Source organism: Marmota flaviventris, chromosome 6 (genome assembly GCF_047511675.1).
Source record: "Marmota flaviventris isolate mMarFla1 chromosome 6, mMarFla1.hap1, whole genome shotgun sequence".
Classification (NCBI taxonomy): Eukaryota; Metazoa; Chordata; class Mammalia; order Rodentia; family Sciuridae; genus Marmota; species Marmota flaviventris.
In genome coordinates this window covers 7,119,485-7,142,821 of record NC_092503.1, presented here as the reverse complement: position 1 = coordinate 7,142,821, position 23,337 = coordinate 7,119,485, and the positions used below count along the sequence as shown (strand labels likewise).

General features: G+C 42.7%; 1 protein-coding gene across 2 annotated transcripts in view; it reads right to left on the bottom strand.

The window, feature by feature from the left end:
• The window catches only part of Plg (plasminogen), a 37,117-nt gene extending 14,402 nt beyond the window's left edge, over window positions 1–22,715 (bottom strand). The window contains exons 1-10 of one of the 2 annotated variants that reach the window (XM_027939568.2): window positions 22,667–22,715; window positions 19,213–19,348; window positions 17,908–18,014; window positions 15,384–15,498; window positions 13,910–14,049; window positions 12,283–12,403; window positions 11,178–11,296; window positions 6,790–6,952; window positions 6,106–6,251; window positions 3,955–4,120 (exon numbers count right to left, since the gene is read on the bottom strand). In XM_027939568.2, the coding sequence (XP_027795369.2) occupies window positions 3,955–4,120; window positions 6,106–6,251; window positions 6,790–6,952; window positions 11,178–11,296; window positions 12,283–12,403; window positions 13,910–14,049; window positions 15,384–15,498; window positions 17,908–18,014; window positions 19,213–19,348; window positions 22,667–22,715 (1,262 nt within the window). The remainder of the gene's footprint in view (window positions 1–3,954; window positions 4,121–6,105; window positions 6,252–6,789; window positions 6,953–11,177; window positions 11,297–12,282; window positions 12,404–13,909; window positions 14,050–15,383; window positions 15,499–17,907; window positions 18,015–19,212; window positions 19,349–22,666) is intronic. The other variant, XM_027939569.2, reaches the window with a different exon arrangement.
• Between the last annotated feature and the right edge of the window lie 622 nt (window positions 22,716–23,337).

Below are 23,337 nucleotides of genomic sequence, written 5' to 3'. Positions count from 1 at the left end.
AAAAGAAAGTTGAGGAGATAATGTCACTTTAGGTAGACCAATGGGTCTGGGTTCCAAAGCCTTATGAAAACTGGCCTGGAAAAACAATTCTCAGACCTGAGGTCATTTTTGTAGGATGCCTTCATGAACAGGAATCCTCTCCTGCTCTTGGCCCATCCTCTGCTAGCTGCAGCCACTTGGGGACTGAGGGATGAGATTAATAAGCAGACTAAAGGGTTAAGGGAAGATATCTGGGGAAAACAGGGACCCTGAGGAGTCGTACAGGAGTAGCCATAAAAAAAACTGAATAAGAGACATAGCAGGTGAGGGTCCCAGAGAGCACTGGAGGAGACAGCCCCCTGAGAACATTGCCCCAACCTCCCAGCATCCTCATCCCTGGGGTCCCTTACGGTTCAGATGCATGACCTGCAGCAGTGTGAGGAAACTTAGAAAGTGCTACAGGAATCCACCTTTAGGCAAGTGACACGGTCTCCTGCCCAGGCCCCACCGGAGGACGCCAGTCACTGGGATGTGTCAAGGCAATACAAACAGAGTCCTGCTCTTTCCCTTAGTTGTGGCTTACTTTACATCTAGCGAAAGACAAACGTGCAAAATGGAGTTTGATGAGCTTTGAGAACACAGGTACCTGTGCAACCCACGTTCTACCATGACACAGGACATTTTCTCACCTAGAAGCTCCAGGGGGCCACAGCTCAATCTCTGTCACCCTCTTCCGAAGGCAAATGCTATTGGTTTCCTCCCACCATTAAGTTTTGCCTCACATAAATGGACTCCTACAGAATACGTACTTTTGTATTTGGCTTCTTGCCTTAGTATAATATTTTTGAGCTCCATCCATGCTCCTTGAGAGTGCCAGTAGCTGCTGCTTTTTCATTAATGCATAGGGCCCCATTGTTTGAATAAACCACAAATTATTGATTCTGTTTTTTATTGGTGAACATTGCAGTTGCTTACAGTTTGGAGTTATTGTAAATTAAGCTGATACGAATATTCTTGTAGCTCTCTTTGTGGACTTACATTTTCATTTCCCTAGGGTAATATTTAAGAAACAGAATTGCAAGTGTGTGGGTAGGTGCATGTCAATTTAACTTTAGGAGAAGCCATCAGATTGATTTTTCAAAGAGGCCAGTGTATATAACAGCTGTACATTCTTACTCCACACCCTTGACACTCCTCAGCTATTGTCTGGCTTTTTGTTAATTGTCATTTCCATTGGGTGTTTGGTAGTATCTCGTTAAGGTTATAATTCTAATTTATTTGATGGCGTAGATGTTGAATATTCTTTCTCAGGTACTTATTGGTCATTAGCTGGAAGTTTTGGGTAGATGCCCCTAATCATGTTTTTAAAGTTTCTTTCTACTCCTAGTTCGCTGAGACTTTTTGTCCTGGAAGGTGTTGGATTTTGTCAAATTTTCTTTGGCATCTATTGATATAATCACATGATCTGCACTTTTATTCTGTTAACATGTTGGATGATATTGGTGTTTTTAAAAGAGGTTAACCAACTTTGCATTCTTGAAGGGCAGTTTCATTTGTTTATGATGTTTATCATGTTCATGATAAAGATGATTTCTATATATTGCTGGATTCAATTGTTAAGTTTTTTTATATTTATGTTCACAATAGATAATTTTTGTATATTTTCTTGCAAAAAAAAAAATCCTGGTCTACTTTCTGTATCTGGGTTTTTTCTTTTTCTGGCCTCACAAATTGAGTTGAAAAATATGCCCTCTTTTATTTTTATACGACATAAGTGTGGAGGATCCAATTCAGCTCTCATTGTTTGTGATATATGCTATAAAAATTTACTGCATTGAAACTAAAACTGAGGATTGCTTAAAGCAAGAATAAAGAAGCACACCTCCCAATAGCCCTCAAACAGTGTCACCGCATATTATGCAGCTTCTGTAGACACATGAGGAGGGAAAATCAAGCCATCTTTAACACATTGACTGCTTTAACCTCATAGACTCTCTAGAGGGAGCCCTGAAATCCCCAGGGTTTTTCAAACCACACTTGGAGAACTGTTGGCTTAAATCATTGATTTTTAAATGTTTCTGTTTTCTAAAAAGAGCATTTAAAATTATAAAACCCTAAAAACACTGTCTGTATTCCACACCTTTAGATGTATTTTTCTTACTATTGTTCAGTTCAAAAGATTTCTAAAATAATTTGTGATTTCTTCTTTGACTCTTAAATTATTTTCAAATATATTCCAAATATTGGGAATTTCCCAAATGCTTTGTTACTTATATAATAAAAGCATTCATTGACTTCTTCAGTGGTAGAAAACACACTGTATAATTTTAACCCTTTTAAATTTATGGGCCAAGCACGTGGGGCTTGTTGGTGAGCGCTATATGCACACTCAAACACAAATCTGTAGTTCACCTTAGGGCTAAAGAGGTTGTTTTACTTTGAAATTTCTATATCCTTTCTGATTTTTTCCCTTGTTCTATATTTTGTTTGGGGAGGATTTAAAACCATCCTCTAGAGAAGCAAGGAAACGTCCACCTCTACCTGTGGGCTTGCCTGCTTCTCCCCCTGTGGTCAGTTTCTGCATCATGTCCCTGAAGCTCTGTACCAGGATACAACACACAAGCAGTGGTAAGTCTTGAGTCTTGATGAATGAACACTTTTTTCTTAGAGAAATGTCCTTTATATCTCTGGTATTAATTCATGCCTTGAAAGCTACGTGTCTAATGTTGACAAAACCACTCCAGCTGTTTTTTGATTCATGTTTTCCTGGTATGTTATTTTGCCTACTTTAGTTTTTAACCAATGTTCTTATATTTAAAGACCCACTATTGTAAGGAAAACATAACCGGGCTTTGGCTTTCATTCATCGTGGCAATCTATGCCTTTTAATTGAGATGTTTAATACTTTTACTTTAATATCTTTATGGTGTGGCTCAGTGTAAGTCTATCCCAGCACAAGGGATGCTCTGCTTATACCACATGCGGCCGTTGTTCTTTCCCCAGTTACTGTTCTTTGTACACCTTTCTTTCTAGACTCTCTCCCTGTGCATGTGTGGCCTTGTGTTTAGCCAGAGACTTGAGGAGACCTCTATGCATGTTGCTGGAACTCCTCTCCCCAGGGTCTTTCTCAAGATTACACAACAGAAAAAATCCTAGCTGCCTCAGTAATGCCAAACTCCGGCCTCTCTCCTTAGTTCAGCAAGATGTCTATGGTCTGCTTTGGCTCCATCTCCTAACATTCAGTGCAGGAACTGCCTCCAAGAGGAAAGACAGGGAATCGCGTCGGTCTTTCATTCTAAAAGATCTCAGTCTTGTGCTTATCGTCCATCAAGGGAAAACAGCTTTTTGCACACAGGTTAAGGCCACTATGGTAGAAAGGTTGCTCTGGTCAGTCTAGCCTTGTGTCCATCTGCCTGCCCACTTCACTTTCAGCATCTGTGTGCTTCCTGACCCTCATCTGCCTTCCTGCTTCTGCTCTTCTGACAAACCCCAGCCCTTTAGACCAGTAGCGCACAGGACCCAAGGTGCCTATGCAGGGAAGATTAGATATAGGTGTGGGTATAAATACAGAGGGTGACTTGTGACCCAAGACACAGCGGCAGACACAAACTTCACTTCATTGGTTTGAGTTTGGAGTGATAAAATTCCAGAGCTGAAAGACTGCACTGATATTAGCAGGTGCTGGGCAATGGTGCTATTTCTAAGATTTTGGTAATTTGTTCTCCTGAGCTTTCCACTGGTGTGAGCTCACCACCTCCACATAACCCTGCTGCCTCACAAAATTACTCAAGAAAGACAGTCAGCCTGCCTATAACCTCTCCCAGACCTTTTGCTCTAAAGCAAGTGTCCTGGATGATTTGCCTCCCATTCTGACCTAGGAGATTTGGTCCTAAGAAGTCAGCTTACAGCACAGGTCGTCGAATAGAAAATTAAGTTGGCTATTGCTCCATGGGTGGTTTAAAATCAAGGACCTACGCATTTGGGAATTTTTCCGGGGTCTTCTCATGTGCGTGTGGCGTCATTGATGACCAGGACTGACATTTCTTTCCTGTGATAGTGGTGGACGATGTGCCTCGATAACTCTGTCCATTGCCCTGGTAGCAATCCTGGACCACAGGGGTTTGCTCAGGTGGTGCTAACGCTGAAAAAGAAGAAATCACGCTGAGTAACGACCGAGAGACAGGTAAAGCCCTTTGTGACACGAAAGTGCACTGTTCTCTTGTCCATATGAGCAGGCCTGTGGACAAGCAAACACACACACACACACACACACACACACACATACATACACACACACAATAAATTCATAGTATTCTAGAACTTATGACCTACTTTTCTTGGAATATTTTACTTAAAACTCAGAAGCGGGGGGCGGGGGGGGGGGGGGGACTTTAGAGTATTTATAGCTGGAAACTGCAATCCTGTGCAAGCTCTTCTTTACGGATCTCTAGTGGGTTCTCATGAGAACAGTAGAGCAGGACCCCAGAGGGAAATGCTTTCAGTGGTGCAGACAGCAGGGGTGACTGTCAGTGGTGGACAGATAGGAGACTCATGTATTTCTCCAGACCCTGTGCTCATACTGGCCAAAGCCTCAAGCTTCTAGGGGTTGGGGCAGGCAATGGGCCTGCACCCAAGGCTGTAGGCAGAGGTCCACGGCCTCTCAGAGATGACCACATCTGGAAACGTGAAAGAACCATGATCAATATGTTAAAGGATTTTCTGATAAAGGTAGGCAATGTGCATGGACAGATGGAGAACTTCAGCAAGGAGGAGGAAACAAGAAAAACGTAAAATGGAAATGAGCGGAACAGAAATTGTGACTTAAGAGGTGAAGAATTCCTTCAAAGCGCTGATCAGCAGGCAAGACACAACTAAAGAAACAGTGAAGTTGAAAGTGAATTACAAGAAGTTTTCCAAACTGATGTACAAAGAAAAAAAGAGTTAGATGAAAAACAGAAAAAGTAGAACAAACAGACGAGAAGTATGACTATAAATAAAACACACTGATCATTGGTAAAATCCAAAAAAAAATAGCATCAATGTAATGTGAGATTGTAACATAGCAGAATTCCGTTCTCTTTACCAGCCATTCTCTCTACTAGCTCAACATTCCTGAGAGAGGAAGAGAAGTACAATTTTTTAAGGTTCTTTTGTATCAACAAAGATAATGTTGTTTGAAGGTGGAACATAATAAGTTAAAGATGTATGTTGTAAACATTAAGGAAAATGCCAAAATCATTAAAAATTGATTTAACTAATAAGTAAATAGCGGAGATAAAAGGTAATCATAAAATAGTCATTCCACATGAAGGGGGGAGGGAGATGCAAAAAGAAACAAAGTCCAAATAGAACAAAGAGAAACAATTGACTTGATGGTAGATTTAAATCCAACCATTTTAACAATTACATTAATAAAAATGATCTAAACATCTCCATTAAAAAGCTAAAAATGTGGGCTGGGGTTGTGGCTCAATGGTAGAGCACTCGCCTAGTACATGCAAGGTCCTGGGTTCGACCCTCAGCACCACATAAAAATAAATAAAGGTATTGTGTCCAACTACAACTAAAATTTTTTTTAAAAAAAGATACACAAACACTAGTAAAAACATATTCAATGGCTGTTTTCATAACAGCAAAAACAGACTTCAGGACAGGAATATTTTCTGAGATGAAGACAAACATAACATCATAACAAAGGGGTCATCTCATCTAGAAGACTCAAGTGTCTTAAACGTGTATGTGACTAACAACAGAGTTTCTAAACAAATAAAGCAAACAGAGTTAGAACTAAAAGGAAAAATTGACACATCTACAGTAAGGTTGGACCTGTCACCATTCATCCCTCAGTGATCAAAGTAGGTGACAGGAAATCAGTCGGAACACGGGACAACAGTTATCAGTCAGTTTTATCTAATTGGCCTTTAGAGAAACTCTACCCAATAACAAAGTCACATCCAAGAACACATGGAAAATGATTATGTTTTGAACCATAAAACAAACTTCAACCGATTTAAAATATTGTAACTGAAATCACAGAGCACGGTCCCTGACCACAAAGCCACTGTATTCTGACACCCCGCGGGGTGCAGACGCTGGAGCGTCCTTGGGCTCTATAAAGCCTCTTACCTGGGACATCCAGAGAGTCCGTGGAGGTCGGAGAATTCCCACAGGATGGTATGGTACAGTATTCCCACCTCACATTGCTGTTGGTTGTGTAGCACCAGGGGGTGGTCTCTCCATCAGGATTCCGACAGTAGTTCTCATCCAAACCTCTGAAAGAGGAGTTTGGCTCTTCAAAAAGTGTAAATAAATAAGGTGCACACATGCCTGTTGATGCTGATTTTGGATATGGATGCATCTAAAGCTGTGGGATCACACACATGGAATAACAGGTGCCCCAAAGAAGCTTGAGCAGAGCAGGATTCCACAGGATTCCACAGAAGCAAGCCATAGACGCTTCTTTTGGGTAAACAGTTGAAGTACATTTCTTGACTTTGTATGAACAAGTAAAATACAAATGCATGGCTGGGCTCCACTCCCAGAGTTTCTGATTTACTAGGTCTGGAGTAAGTCCCAAGAATTTGCACTTTTAGCAAATTCCTGGTAATGCTGAGGCTGCTGGTCTGGGGACCACACTTTGAGAAAAATTCTCATAGGAAAAAGACAGTTGCTGAATTTCACTTCCCCTGCACATGCCTGATCCGTTTTCATTCCTGAATACTTTAATCCTGCATTCCTCTAGTAACTGAAGTGAAGGCAGAGCCGATGGGACCTCACAGTCCCTAAAGGGAAGGGCATCAGGGGACATACTTGCAGGGAAAGTTTTCTGGAGTCCTGTTGTGCTGGTGAGGGGTCTGCTCACTCCAGCGCTGACAGGTGTGCCCGGATGCGGTCACGGCCACCTTCCCGCGGTAGTTTTCACCTCTTCCCTTCAGACACTGGTAGGTTGGACCAGAAGAGGGCGGGGGTGTTGCTTGAATGGAGAAAATAAACTACGATGAATATTTTTCAAATAAAGAATGCTCAGATGGGTGTCCCTGGAGGGAACTGCAGGGCACTCAGCCTCTTTTGCCAACCTCTGTCTAGGAATTTGGCATTTAAAAACTGCTTAGCGTTTCCAGAAGTCCATCTAGAAGCATCTATGTCTGTGAGACCATTTCATGAGGAGCTTCTGCAGAATCAACCCTGGGGGTCGATGCTTCTCTCTAGAGTCTCCTGGCTCATTTCATCACACATGGTAAATATCAGCAAGTGTGCCATCCCACCTTAAATCCATACATGTGCCAATGACCCACGTTTTCCTGTCCAAGACTTTGTGATCACTGAGGGAACACAGCCTGATATTCCATAAAAGACACAGCTGAGTCAGAGTTGACGGGAAGGAAGGCAAAAAATGTCTTCAAGGAAAATTATGTGCACCAGAAATCAAGATATTCTTGATGGGAAAAAAAAATCAAGAGAACCTGATTCTCATGAAGAGGGAGAACACCCAAGGAGCCCCTGCATCCCAAAGGACCCCTGTCAGAGCAGAGGAGGGAAGCTGGCCCTGGCTGGGTCCTTTCCAACCATCAGTGCCGGTCTCTGACTAAATGTTCAGCTCTTGTTTTGAATCCTCTTTTCCCCCATTTCACGTCTACTAGGTCTTCCACTTCATCTTCTCCTCCTGAGCCCCTTTGCCACTGTGGCCTGTTGGGCATGCTAAAAACTGGGTACCCAGAGTCACCCCCTTGATGACAAAGCCACAGTTAGAGGAACTCTGCCTGATAATGTATTCCACAAAACAGAGCATGCCTCTGGTCTCCCTTTAGCGCAGGGAAGTGGGACACCAGAGCTGCCCCCAAGAGCCTACCTCTAAACATTCTCGCAAGAGGCACAAGTCTCTGATAGGGGAAAACAGACAACATGATAAAGGATGTTCTCATCAATTACCTACAGGACCAATACATGGTCTTAAAAGATCAATAAGATACAGAGCAATAGTATGGCATACGACTTGCAGGTCACTTCTTAGACCCTGCAGTAAGGAACCAACACACGTTCCCTCTTGATTCTAAGAGCAGATCGGGTCAGAACCCTGGAGCATGGGACATGAGTCACACTTACTGCAACGGGGAATGTTGTTAGGAAAGGGACCTTATGAGGATCAGCAGCAACAAATTGCATATGATCCTGGCGTATACGCACAAATTGCTGTAGAGGCAGTTAGGGCATGGAAGACTTTACAAGGACATGGAGGTTTACAAGGTCAGTTATCTAAGGTAATACAAGGAGCTAATGAATCTTGTTGGGTTGTATTATAGTAGAAATACGGGATCAGAAATTAGTAAAAAACAAACTGAAAGAGTGTTAAGTAAATTGTTAGAGGAAGGAGGCATCTCAGTAAAATCAAGAACAGTCAGGGCATACGTTGATACAATACAAAAATGTAGCCCATGGCTTTTTAAGGAGGAGTTGTTAAATATATCACAATGGAACCATCATGGTGAAGATTTAAAAAGAATAGAAAAGAACAGCCCAGGGACTCTGCCAGTTGGCACATTGCCATTGTGGACGTTCGTATCTGGTTTGCTTAGTCCAAAGCCTTCAGTTCAGACAAAGATAGAGGAAGAAAGCTTAGAGCAGAAAAAGCCATCGGGGGAAAGTTACAAAAGGAGACTGCTACTAAACTTTCTATCACCAGAGGGCGTAAGTGTCCAACCAACAGCGCCACCTCTACAGGAGACTGCTACTAACACCTTTCTATCACCAGAGGATGTAAATGTCCAACTAACAAGGCCACCTCCATATGCTGGGAGGCCCCCAACCCCCGCAGTTGATAGTTCAGATCCTGAGACAGGATCTCAAGTATTAACATGCCCTGTATTTGAGGTAGGAGGGCAGCAAATTCACCATGCTTTAAACTTCAAAATAGTGAAGCAGCTAAAAGAGGCTGTAACAACCTATGGTCCTCAAGCACCCTTCACTGTAAGCTTGGTCGAATCCATTAACAACTTGAACATGACGCCAGCAGATTGGGCTAATATGTGTAAAGCTGTGCTAAATGGAGGTCAATACCTGTTATGGAAGGTTGCCAATGAGGAATTTTGCAAGGAGACGGCTAGGCGAAATGCAGCAGCTGGTTATCCTCAGAGAAATCTAGATATGTTGTTAGGAAAGGGACCTTATGAGGATCAGCAGCAACAAATTGCATATGATCCTGGCGTATACGCACAAATTGCTGTAGAGGCGGTTAGGGCATGGAAGACTTTACAAGGACATGGAGGTTTACAAGGTCAATTATCTAAGGTAATACAAGGAGCTAATGAATCTTACGCTGAATTTGTAGATAGGCTTATTCAAACAGCTACCAGAGTTTTGGGGAATACAGAACAAGCAATGCCATTACTAAAACACCTGGCTTATGACCAAGCGAATCGTTGGTGCAGAGATATCATTAGACCATGGAAACATGAAGATTTAAACACATGTATTAAATTATGTAGAGACATTAATGAACAAGAGCAAGTCATGGCAGCTGCAGTAAAACAGGCTTTAGATGCCAGAGACATTAATGAACAAGGGCAAATTGTGGCAGCTGCAGTAAAACAGGCTTTAGATGCCAGGCCAAGAACATGCTACAATTGTGAACAAACAGGACATTTTAAATGGAATTGCCCCATAGGAGGAGGGTTTAACCAAACTAGGTATCAAAGGAGTAGAATACCGGGTATTTGCCCACGATGCCGTAGAGGGAGACATTGGGCTAATGAATGCCGTTCTCAAACCACCATAGAGGGTACTCCATTATCAAAAAACGAACAAGGATCAGGTGTTTATCCACGATATCGTGGAGAAAGGCATCGGGCTCCATTGCCAAAAAATGGACAGGGGGGCCCAATGCTCCGGGGCCCAAAACCACAAATATACGGAGCACTGGAGGAACCCAGCAACCCCATCAGGGTAGTGCCCAGGACACATTGTCCATCAGATCCCTCATCAGACAAACCAGAGGGAGCGCAGGGTTGGACATCTGCGCATCCGCCAAAGCAGTACTAACTCCAGAGATGGGAGTTCAAATCATTCCCACAGGGTTAAAAGGACCTCTTCCCAAAGGAGCGGTAGGCTTGTTATTGGGACGCAGCTCTTCTACTCTAAAAGGACTTATGATAAGTCCTGGGGTAATTGATCCCGATTATGAAGGTGAAATAAAAATTATAGCCAGTTCTCCAAAGGGTATATCAGTAATTTCACCAGGAGATAGAATAGCACAGTTACTAATAATACCCAGCCTACATGATAAATTTTCCAGTCGTGCTGTAGAAAGAGTTTCCAAGGGATTAGGCTCCACAGATGTAGATTGGGCTATGCTGTCTTTAAATTCAGATTCTCGCCCAATGCTAAAACTAAATATTCAAGGACATGAATTTAATGGGCTACTGGATACAGGTGCAGATCTTAGCATCATCTCTGGTCAAAAATGGCCAAAACATTGGCCATTACAACAAGCCACTCAAACGCTTCGAGGCCTAGGAGTGGCTACTAATCCCCATAGAAGTGCAATGATATTAGATTGGAAGGATCCTGAAGGATGTGAAGGAACTATACAGCCATATGTATTGGATCATCTTCCCGTAAATTTATGGGGACGAGATGTCCTAGATCAATTAGGTTTGACATTAACAAATAACAACAACCAAAATGCACCCACTATTATGACTAGACAAGGTTTTAGGAAAGGAAAAAGATTAGAAAAACAAGAACAAGGTATAACAGCACCAATACAAATAGATCAAGGAATAGACAGACATGGGTTGGATTTTCAGAAAGGGCCACTGAGATAATAAAAATTACTTGGAAATCAGAAAGACCAGTATGGGTTCCTCAGTGGCCCTGACTAAAGAAAAGATACAAGCAGCCCATGACCTGGTCAAACAACAATTAGCGGAAGGACATATACAACCTTCTGTATCTCCCCATAATACTCCCATTTTTGTCATCAAAAAGAAATCTGGTAAATGGAGATTATTGCAAGATTTAAGAGCCATTAATAATGAGATGGTTATTATGGGACCTGCTCAATCGGGGATTCCTCAATTGTCTGTTTTGCCAAAAACTTGGTATGTTTTAGTTACAGATATTAAAGATTGTTTTTTTTCAATTCCAATTCATCCTGAGGATAGTCCATGAACCCTGGAGCATGGGACATGAGTCACACTTACTGCAACGGGGAATGTTACAGAGCTCCCAGCGTTTGTTGGGGTCGATGGTAAAACACCACGGGCGGGGCTCCCCATCAGGGTTTCGACAGTAGTTCATCTTCAAGTTCTTATTTGGAAATCTGAATGGACAAAAAGAATTTTTTAAAAATTGTATTGGTACAAAAAGCATTCTAATAGCACTGAACATCTGCATTCATGGATGAGAATCTTTGAAGGTCAGCAGGTATGGTAGCACCTAAAGTGTGCAAGGCACAGTCAGGCACCCAAGAGGTAAATGAACAAAGGCTACACTTGATAAGATGGTAATCTAGGAAGAAACATTAGCTGGGCATTACAGGTATTATTTTTCTAATGATTTACATGGTTAAAAACCACTGAACAAGATCAGTAACCTTATCAATTTGGCCATCTGGAAAAATTGATATAAGCAAACGCTGGTTACTCTGCTACAAATAATAGCAATGTTTAAAACACAAATTGCTCACTACCTAGAGATAGTGATCTGGTACAGCCAGTAAGTTGACATATTCAGATCTTAAAGACAGAGACTGGATCAGCTAGCTACAGCGGGAGGTGTTTTCCAGGGTAATTAGTGTGAAATAGAATCCTCACAGAACCTTACTCCTGAGATCATCATTAGTTTCTGGATTAGGGACTCCCATTCACATTTAAAATTCATAGTTGCCTTTGAGAATTTGGTGGAAGCTGTGAATTCTTGCCCCCCAAAATGCACCAACATAAATACACACAAGATATCAGGGGATTCACAAGACCCCTGAGGTATACTCACAGACCCTCGGTGAGGAATCTTGCTGGTATAAAGTGAAGGAAACGGAAGAAGAAAGAGAAGAGGGAAATACTTGGGAAACACACACAAGAAGTACAGATGTATCTGTACTTCTCAAATTTTAATGTACGTACGAATCAGCAGCAAATCTGGTTATAATACAAATTTGATTCAGAGGGTCTGAGATTCTGCATTTCTAACAACTAAAGATAAGAAGAATGTGGCAGGATGCCAGCTCTGAATCCACAACCATCCGGAGACAGGCAAAGACATCCAAGTAACTACAGAGACTGCAGAGTCTTGATCAGTGGGACTTACTTGGAAGGGATGTATCCGTGAGCGTGTGGAGTCTGTGAGTCCCAGGCCTGGCATTCAATTCCAGACATGGTCTTGGAAATTTTGCCCTCGTAATGTTCTCCGCTGCAGTGCATGCATTCCTCTGAGCAGCATGGGGAAGGAGGGAAGAAACAAAAAAAAGAAACTGAAATGGAGCAAAATAGACAGAAGGACTAGAATCCCTCTAGAAACGTCCCCCATGGGACTGGCCATGCTCCCACATGGTTTCCAAGAATCACTAGGAAGCAACATTGGCTCAAGACTCAGAATGTTCTAACACAATCCAAAATGTCATTCTCTTTTTCAAATGGTTTATTTAGGCTATTTTGGTCAATGCCACCTCAACTAATCGTCATGACCCAATTCAGAAGCTCCTGAATGCCTTGTCCTTGTACTGAGAGGCCCAGATCCCAGGCAGGGAGGGGAGGGTGCCCATGATCCCAGAAGTCTGTAAGTTATCTTCCACGATTTTCTTTTCTTTCTTTTTTTGAGACAGGATCTCAACTGAGTCGCCTAGCCTGGTCTCACCCTTGCCAGCTCCTGCACAGCCTCAGGAGTAGCGAGATTGACCAGATGCCCCCCTGCACCTGGTTGCATGACACTTTTAAATACTGGGCATCTTCGTTTCAATAATGATCTTTAGAAACTCTATGAAATTATTCAGATCTGCCAAATACATTAGAACCATATCTGTTAGGGTTTCTTGCTGGAGCCTGTGCCTATGACCTCGCTGTAGAGCAGCATTCTCTTTTCATATTGTCGAGAAGCATGACTGGGCTGGGGGTTTTTTTGTTTTTTGTTTTTTGTTTTTGCTTCCTAACTTATTTTAAAACTGAGTCTTTAATTTGGAATTATTGAATATTTGGAAATATTGAATTATTCACATGGTGGGGCAGAGTAATATACAACTGTGACTTTTAAGGGTCATAAAATAGATGCAGACTTGACATAAAAATCATGCATTTGTTGTACTAAAGTTCAAATGACTGATGATATAGTGTCCAAATAAAGGTTCCCCATGGCTCAAATCAATAAAGGAAATGAGCTGAGGTGTCACATGATACAATATCTGCATGGTTGTATGAATCCCAGTTGGCTCTATTTCCCTCCCTCCAATATATACACCTGGAAACGTGAAATAAAATTGTTTCCAGTCTGTTTCCATGTGTTATCATTGACCTTTGAAGCACACTTAAATAGATTGGCTCACTAAAATAAGGGATTGTTGACCCCCAAACTGGTTCATTGCTTAGCTTCAACAAAACAGTAAAATCTCTCACATTAAATTAATATTGCTTACATGAATGTCATTGATTTTGTGGTTTTAATTTAGTATTTAATTGGGAATCTGCTTGGAGTGTTATACTGTGTTAAGAGTTTTAAGCATAAGACTTACAGAATTTACAACTAGTTTTAAATTTGTGCATGTCGAAGTAGCATCTGAATAAAAAGAATCCATGATAACACGGGGGTTGTGCTCCTTCCCGACAGGTGAATGCATGACTAATTGCAGCACTGATTGATTATTAATAATACCCCCGTGGGAAGTGGCTTCACAGCAAATTACTTGGCCAGTGAAGAGCAGGCATTTTCTAGCGCCATTTCTAACCTTCACATTCGGGAATGTCGCAGTACTCGTATCTCTTCTCTGGGTCCACAGTGTAACACCAGGGCCCCTTCTCGTCGTTGTCTGGGTTGCGACAGTAGTTCGCCTCCAGGCCCTCTCTGGGGAACTTGTCAGGGGAATAGCTGTGGAGGACAGAAAAGGAGAACTTGGCTGATATTCAGAGGGCAAGTCGGCAGGATGCTGTGTGTGTCCCCACTCGGGCCTGAGCGCCTGTTATCCCAATGCACTGGGGCCAGCAACTGTCGCCCCTGAGCTGTCCATTTGCATATCTCAGTTGACACTGTTCTGGGTACAGTGGCTCATGCTGCACGGCTCACACTGACGGCCGAGTCTTAGAGGCAGGCTGGATTCCTACCTCAGGCAGTAGGAAGACAGAGGCCTCCGTTCATTTTTAAAACCTGCTTTCAATAGTGGCCCTTCTCTCCAAAAAATATCACAAAGGCGGACACCATTCTGGCCCTGTGAACTTCGCACCCAGGATTACATTAGAATCTTTCTATACATTCTCTCACTTACACTTAACAAAAAACCCACCAGGAGAGTGTACCCCTGCCTCATAGTCAACGTCCATGTGAAGCAAAACAGAGCATGCTAGGTCCTAACAACCCAGGAGCAGGCCAAGACTCTCAAGTCTGATTCCACCGGCTGAGTTGTGTTTGGATGGGGCTGGGAGAAGGGGTTAGGCTCATTTTCTGCTACAGAGGAATTGCCATGTAGAGATAAGAAATTAGATAAAAAGCACAAGAACTTGGAGCCCAAAAAGGCAGTTTCTGATTCAGGTTCTTTGGGGGCCCTGTTTCAGGTAATCCCCACCTTCTCTGGGCCTCAGCTAGATGATCGGGGTAATCTACCTGGCAACCTATGATCTGGACATCGGGTTGAATTTTTTACTTTATCTAATGGGAACACGCCATCTGCCCATCTCCAGGGGTCCTTCTTTTGGGGTGAGAGGCAGAGTCGTAGACACTAACTTCCTTTTTGATAAGCTTCGTGGCAGAAAACGTATTGCCACCTGACACCAAACTGGGAAAATTGCAAGCAAAGTGACATCAAATAGTAGGCATGTTGCAAGATTTGCATTTCATTCTTGTGTCTTCTGAACTGTTGGCTCCACCATTATGAGGGGGGCTGTGGTGTGAGTTCTAGCTCAGCGTGTTTGATTGACACATCCAGTCCTGAACATCACTGTATTTGCCTTTTTTCTCAGCCTCAACCTCAAGTTCATAGTTCTGGTCTTCTTTTGACTGGGCTTCCTTCTGTGTTTTAGTTATTCCAAAAAATAATATGAGTAAACAGAAAGCAACCACTTTGGCTTTTGTGCTATAAGAAATTGAACTGTCCTGTATCTACATCTCAGAGGCTCTCTCTGCTCGCCCACATACTCTGGTTTGAGTTGGAAGTGATGGGATTATCTGAACACCGAGGGTGAACACAAAGGCAAAGGAGAAAGACTTACTTTGGCTTGTGGGGGTAGCTGGCACTCCACCTTTGACAGACTGTGCCACTCTTCGTCTTGGACACCGTCCCCCTGTAGGTCTTCCCATTTCCAGTCTTGCACTCTGAAAGATAGACTGAAATATGTCCACACTGTGGTCAAAAAAACCAAGCAAGAAACCCCAGGAGCAAGGTCTGCACACACAGTCCCAACCAGAGAATCCGCTCCCAGCGCAGAGCCGCTTCCTGCTCAACAAAGTCACATGCACCAGGAAGGGCACCATAAGCTGAGGCTTCTCCTCCTTAGATTCCTTCATTTGAAAGCTCTGTCCTGAGCCCCTGCATGTACCGGGCACCATGATGGGGCTGGAACACATGCAATAAATACAGAACAGGCGAAGGCTCTGCCCCCAGGGGCTCACACTCCAGTGGAGTTGGAATGGAAAGGAACCACTGGGCCTTTTGAAATGAGCTAACTTCACAATGAGAGGCACTACAGAGAAAATAAACTGCGGGGTGAGTCAGAACTGAAGGACAAGGAGGGGCTTTTTAGATGGCAGGTGGGGGCAGGCTTTTCAGAGGCCAAAAGAGATCCGATCCACTTCTGTTTTTTCAGGTTCCTGGTAATTAAAAAAAATGCCGAACGGGGGTTCTAGAAATGTGTCTGATTTAAATGTTCACAGCAAATATTCTCAACCAACCTGCACTTACTCAGCTCACCAGTTAATCAATGGGTTTCATCCTGTCTTTGAAATAGCCTGAGACCCACCTGTGGCCCACAGTGGCAGGATGGTCCCCTTTCTAGTGTGCCACCCACCTCCGTCACCATGAGGTGGGTCTTAGGTCCCAAGTGTCATTAGTTTATATTGCCCAGCTCTCCTGTACAGTTACACTAACCGGATGGAGGTGACAAGGTCCAGGGGCCGGACTTCACGTTTTGAATGACAGAAATAAGCAGCAGTCCTTACGTAACATGGACTTGCCTAGTGCAAGGTCTGCTGCATTCTGGAACAGTCCGGGGTTTGTGCTAAGTGCCCTAGGAAGGGTTTAAGGGAGAAAAGGTGCATTTCTAAAAGATCACTTGTGCAGCTATGAGAAGGGGAACCAGTGACTGCAGTGACCTAGCCAGACATGACAGTGGCTTGGCTCTGAGGGTGGGCCTGGAGATGGCGGCAAGTGGCAGGGATCTAACATGGATCGTTCCCAGCGGAAACCCCTGGATGGTAGGTTAGCAGCGGATCCATATTCCACAGTAAAGAAACAAGGATCAAAAATGACTGACTTTTGACTTTTCGCCTCGTTCTTGTTTGTATGTCCTCACCAGAGTTTATATAACCTTTTGCTCTCTTTAAAACAAGCAAACCAAGCCTTCAAACTTCAGACTTCAGACCAAGCCTGACAGGCACCCCCAGGTTCCTTCTGGTTAACAATTTACAAATGACATATTTAAATTTTAACATTTTGTGGGGAGAACTGCCACCCCCACTTCTTTTTAATCTGATGGATAGTAGGTGATCCTATTTACCTCATCCTTTACTCACTATTTGTAAGAACTAATAACTATAACAGATAAGGATTAGGGTTAATAATCTGGTCTCAAGAATTAAAGATAGAGTAAGGAAGAGAGGTCAAGAGGCTACAACCAAGCAAACCTAGAAACTGAAGGAGATAAAGCAATAACCCTAACCTAGAGGAATACTTTTAAAAATCTTATGGTTTGTGGTGATACTAGAAACAATGTTTCAAGTCACTGTCAAGAACACAAGAAATCTGATATATCTTATATTCTGTAGTATCTGTGTTACAGAATATTTGGAGAGCTGAATTGTAACTAATGGTTGCGGTGCCTGGCCAGCACCACAGTACAGGAGAGAGTTATTAAGTGTCATCTTTCATTTAAATCTTCATTGAATCAATGGGTTTCTTAAGTGCTACAAAGAATGGCATCTTTGCATCCCTAAAAAGATGTGCAATTTCCCCCAGAATCCAGGCCACCTCTCCTACTAAACTATGGGACTATTGATCTGCATTTTAAAAGGAACTGCGATTTTTGCACACTTTCAAAAGACAATTTTGAGCCTGAAGAAAATATAGACCATGACAAAAAAAAAAAAAAGTGGAAAAAAATTTAATGAGTATTTTTGTCCCTAGCCAAATGTTATCAAGATTGAGAGTATCTCATATTTCCATTGTCCCAGGCCGTCATTCAGAAGCTGGAGCCCAAGGACCACAGTCTCCCTGCAGAACTAGTGGCCAAGGTCATGAGGAACTTTTAAGTCCCCGTCTCTCTTTATAAATAATTTTTTTTTAAAAAAAAGATTCTGAATTTATTTTTATGGCCACAGAGATAGAAGTGATTTTGTAAATCCAATCCTTTCATTTTTTACATAAGAAAAATGATACCAAAGAGGTGAAGTCACATGTTCAAGTTGACAGAGCTGTTCAGGGACGGAATCCTGTCCTAACTCAGAATTCAGTTTCTCCACTCTGGCTCATCAGTGAAGGATATGAAAGGGGAGGAGAGAGGGGAAGGGAAAAGTACCCACTTTTCTTCTCAAATAAAACGACGTCTCTCATCCTGATGACAGGGGAGGACTTGCTGTTCTCAGCCATGATCACACACTGCTGCTCTTTGCTGTGATACTGGAATGACCTGTGGAGGAGGAGGAGGGAATACTGGAAAAATCTCCTTGATTCTGGGAATACTAGAACTTCTCCGTTTATTCATAAGTAAGACACTTGAGCAGTCATCGAATGCCTTTTAGGAGCGGGGAGCCTTTCGTCGTGGGTGGACTTCAGGCATGCCCTTGGCTCTTGCCTCCTGGGATGCCCTGTGACTGCCTGTGTAAGTTGCTATAAAATGCAACACCCCTCTCTCTGTTCTTGCTTTGGCTCCCACTTGGCTTCTGATTTTCCACCATGCTGTGGCTCAACATGAGGCCCCTGACTGTTATAACCACCAGGCCTTGAACATCCAGCCTCCAGAACCGTTCACTTAATAATTTTTTTCCTTTATTAATTACCCAGTCTTGGGTAATTTGTTATAGAAACAGACAGCTGGCTAAGGAAGCCTCCCACTTCCCTTCCCCAATCACATGGTCCTGCCAAGGCTGCTCAGCCTGGCATTCAAGGCCATGCGTAGCTCCCTGTCTGGCCCAACACCTGTGGGAAGTCTCGGCTTTGATGCTCTTGGCCCCTCCTGGTCCCTCTTGTATACTCAGGATGGCACCTCTCCTGTACCGGGAATCCTCCCTGTCTTGGAGCTTAAGACTTCAGCCACCCTCCAAGCCCAGCTCAGCTGCCCCCTGCTCCCTGAGGCCTTCTCTACCTGTCTCAACCAGGGGTCGTTCTTTCCTCTGAACCTCTGTAGCACATGCATCAATTATGCCCTTAGCAATATTTAGGGCTGGCTGTTTATTTTTTTAAACATTATTTCTGATTTCTTTGCACCATAAATACAAAAAGGCAGGCACTGGATCTAGTGTCTGTACTTGTTTCCTCCTTCAGCTCCATGTAGGACACTTTGATCCACATGATCCTCAATAAATATTTGCTGATGGTGAGTTAAAAAATGGAACTTGGAATGGTAGCTGCTCCTGGTGATGTCATGTGTAAACACAGGTACCTTTCTTTGGGAGCACTTTTCTAAAGGGGGAACTAATAAACCTTAACAAGGCGTGGTCATGGCTTCAGATACTGTGAGCAAATGGATTCCAAACTCCAGGCCCATAAACTCCCTTTTCCTCTTAAATTGTAGTTTTGTTAATAAATCCACAGCTAAATTTCTTGCCATCAAAACAAGTGTCTCAAACAGCAAGGTTCCCGCACAGGTGCAATGACAGTGAAAATACCTGCAGATAAACTCTGTTTCCTCCTCGCATCTTGCCGCACACTCCTCTATGCTCTGTGCTCCTAGGTGCTTCTTGGGGACGCCGGACAGTGAAGCCCCTTGGGTACTGACATAGCCATCCAGGGAGCTTCCTTGACCTACAAGTGGGCGATCAAAGTGGAACAGCTGATCAATGGCTGACCCCACTGCATGATTGCCATGGCTTCTCATCTGTTTGCTTGATAACCGCCAAATAAAACTCTCAGTGTATTCTTGGAAGCCGAAGCCGGTGTCGTGAATAAAAATGCTCAGTCAGGAAAACAGTTCCGGTAACGCTGTAATACATTAACGGAACACCTAGACGGGCCGATCAGAACCACACAACAGACGCTATCACTACCCTGATGGACAAGGAACTTTAAATGAGAATGAATTTTACCTGTTTGCTATTGATTGTCATGTGATGATAAGCCGGGAAGACACCATCAATGGCGACTGCGTTGCCAAAACTAACGTGGGTTTGTCCATCCCTGGGTATAAGTGGAGGCCATTCTTTGATTTATAACAATACATACTTTCCAATAATAAAGGATTTTTTGATGATGATGATGATGATGATGATGATAGCTGACATTTTAAAGGAAATTATCTTAAAAAGCAGAACCTGGAATAATACTGGCCTTAGATGTTCTATGAGATGAAATCTGAGGCAAAGAGGCTGTTGCTCCCCCTCCCCACCTCAGAGCATGGCCAAGGGACCTTCAGTCATGTTCCCACAGGCTGCCTAATGGCCCCTGCTCTAAGGCTGCCTGCTACACCTGGCATGGCTTTGGCAGCTCTGATCTAAGCCTGCAGAACCCAGCTCCCATCCTTTCATATAAATGCTGGTGACTTTCCCAGGGGCGAGGCCAAAAGGAACTTAATGGAATTAAAATAGAAAAGTTTCTGTGTGTGTAGGCAACATGGCAACCTTGGCCACTTGAGGGGAGTGGTGGGACCAGAGCCAGCCTGAGTGGGTTAAAGAGTGGCCAGGATAGGAAGTGGCACTGCAGACAACAATAGGTTAACACAGAGTCACCTTCCAAAGTCCACCCTCTCTCTACCTCCTCAGCTGCTTTTCCTTCGTCAATTTAAGATGCCAAATTGGTAAGATGGACTGCTGAATGGGAAGTTGGTGGATGCATTTTAAACTTTCAGAGCACTTGGTAAATGTGTGAGGTCATGGAGAAATAGATAGTTGGGGCCCATATCCATTTCTTCACCTCACATTTCTCTCAATTTGAGTTCTCATTTTCAAGAAGAGTTGGACTTTGATGAAGTGTTTTGAAAAACACATTAAATCTGTAAAGAATATCCTCCAAAAGTTAAGTTAACTTTTGGGAAGAGTTCTTGGGGAATGTATTTAACAATGATATTTAACAAGGAGAATTTTTCCTTTTGTATCATCCTTTAAGTTAGCGTTAACGGTGTCACCTTGTGATGTTCCACAGCATACAGCTGCTGAGATCCACCTTAGGCACTGATGTGCCAAAGAATCATCTCAAAGGAATCAAATATTTTTACATCGAAAAATTTTTCCCCAAAATCTTTTTTTTCCCTTTCTCTCTTTCTTATTCTCCTTCAGGCTTCACATAACAACGAGGTTTAACACAATTTTTGACAAAGAAACATTAAACAAATCTTGGTAGGAAAAATATTTTTGTACCACAGGCTAAATGCAGATGTATTTGCTACCAAAGCAACGCATTTTATGATGACATGAGACCCTTTGTCACTGTGGGGTGTGTGTCTGTGTATGTGCACACACACATTCTTGTGGTGTTTAAAAAATACTTAGCAGTTTGTTAAGTGCAAATGTTTATCCACCCCTCACTGACTACAGCTATAAAAGCAAATGCCATTTTCTCCCAGTCATGGAGGGCACTGGAAAGATGAAAGTCACCACAGAGAATAAGAGCAAATACTTTCCTTTCAAAAAGAGATTGTTAAAGACATTCCCATTCTAGTTGGTTGAGACATTTCAATCCTGATGCAGAGAAATCCATTCTAACCTCTGGGTGTAGCCCCCTGGGTGCACAGTGTCCCCAGCCCTTGCTTCCATGGTCTGAAGTACAATGCTCACACCTGCTCATGTATGCACGCGTGCGCGCGCGCACACACCACACACATTTCTCACAACTATCTTTTTGTTCAATCTTCTTGCTAGTTCTTCAAATGGATCCCACTAAATTCAAATGTGTTTTTCTGTAAAGCACAACCTGTGGTATCTGGTGATTTATAGATTGAATATCAAGTATCTATACATTATTTATTGGAGGAACTACTAGCATAATGTATGATTCCATATACAAAATGTCTAAAACAGCAAATCTGTAATCTATAGAAAGTAGAAGAATGGTTGCCAAGGGCTACAGATTAAGGGCAATAGCTAGGGAGCATGGAATTTCTCTGGGTAACGAAAATATTCTAGACTTTACTGGGCTTATGGTTGAACAACTTTGAATATACTAAAAACCACTGGATTGCATGCCTTAAATGGATGACTTGTATAGCATGAGATTTATATCTGAATAAGCTGTTAAAAAAACAAACTACCAGACACGTTTAGAATGTGTGTTTTTTAAAATGTTCTCAGTGCATTTGGAAAAGGGAGCAGAACACTAGTTTCCTTCTTGGAAAGCCCTTGTTTACATCCAGGTTTCTTTACTTTTCTGATTTGGGAGTTTGGACAGTGGTCAAGTAACATGATTTCCTAAGTCTGGATTCCATCATCTAGAAAAGGGGATAAGTATGCTACCCGACCCGTCCTCTAGCTAAATAAGCTCTCATTAGTAAAACACACACACACACACACACACACACATTTGTGTGTATGTATAAAATGTGATTGGCCTACTCCAAACTTTAAATTAATATGATGTATGATAATTACATACATCATTTCAAAAACTGTGCATGAGACATCTCCAGACATTAAGAGGCCCAACATATACTTATGGAAATCTTTCTTCAAACCAGAACAAATAGATGCTACTTCACACTATGCAGATAGGTCAAATATGAAAATATATACTCAAAAGACAAAAAATAAAATATACTCAAAGAGGAATTTTGTTGCTTACATTTGGAAGTGACAGGAATATATATGACAACTTAACCAAAATGATAAAAGATAATTCAATTGAGAACCAGAAAAGAGATTCACTATTTTTTCAATGAAAATCGACATCATTTGGGCACAGTCATTTAGATTTGAAAAGTTACCCATTACCTTCTTTGCCCATTCATTCCCCACACTCTGACATTCTTTAGAGAGACATTAGATTCATATATTGAAGAATTCCTTGATCCTAGATTTTGAACCGGGAAAAGTCATGAATCAAGTTCAATGAGTTACACATAAAGCCATAGTATACCTATTTTTTTAAATATATTGCTAGGAATATGTAATGACAGAATCGCAAAGAAAATCTTACCTGATTTCAGAAATAAGAGAAGCAGAAGGACTATTTCCTTGCAGTCCATGTTGGGACTGGCCAGCAGTGCCCTGGGGGACAGTGTGTCTTAGTCCTAGGTGCCGTTGGCTTACAAGAGCGCAGAGGCATCCGTGATTGAGATAGTCAAATGAGGTTAATTATTCTCCAAGGCCCTGCCACTGCGCTCCAGGGGGCAAACATCACCTTAAATAATGGCTATTACAAAATGTTTGAGAGAGAAGCCCGCAAGAGATGCTGGAATTCCAGCCACTCTCCCCTCCCAGGTGACTCCTGGTTGCTTCCTTTCTCCTCTCTCCTCCCCTTTCCCCAGACCTCATCTTTCCCTTTCCTTCCCTATTCCCCCCCCCCTTTCCTTTGGGGAAGAAAGGGAAATCATAAAAGGAGCTTGCATTTGCGAGTACTTTCCATGAGCCAGACAGTGCACAGAGGTCCCTACCCACGTCTCATCCCACCCTCCCAGCAAGCAGCGTCACCAGAGTCCGCAAATCAAGAGGCGGGAACGGAGCTTTCCCAAGTCTGCACACTGGACAGGGGGGAAAGCAGATGCAAACCATTTAGGCCTTAGACTACCGAGGGCAATATCATTAACTCCTTCATGCCCTGCCACCCAGAGTTGAAATCAAGACATAGTGAAACTGTTTTATTAAGTT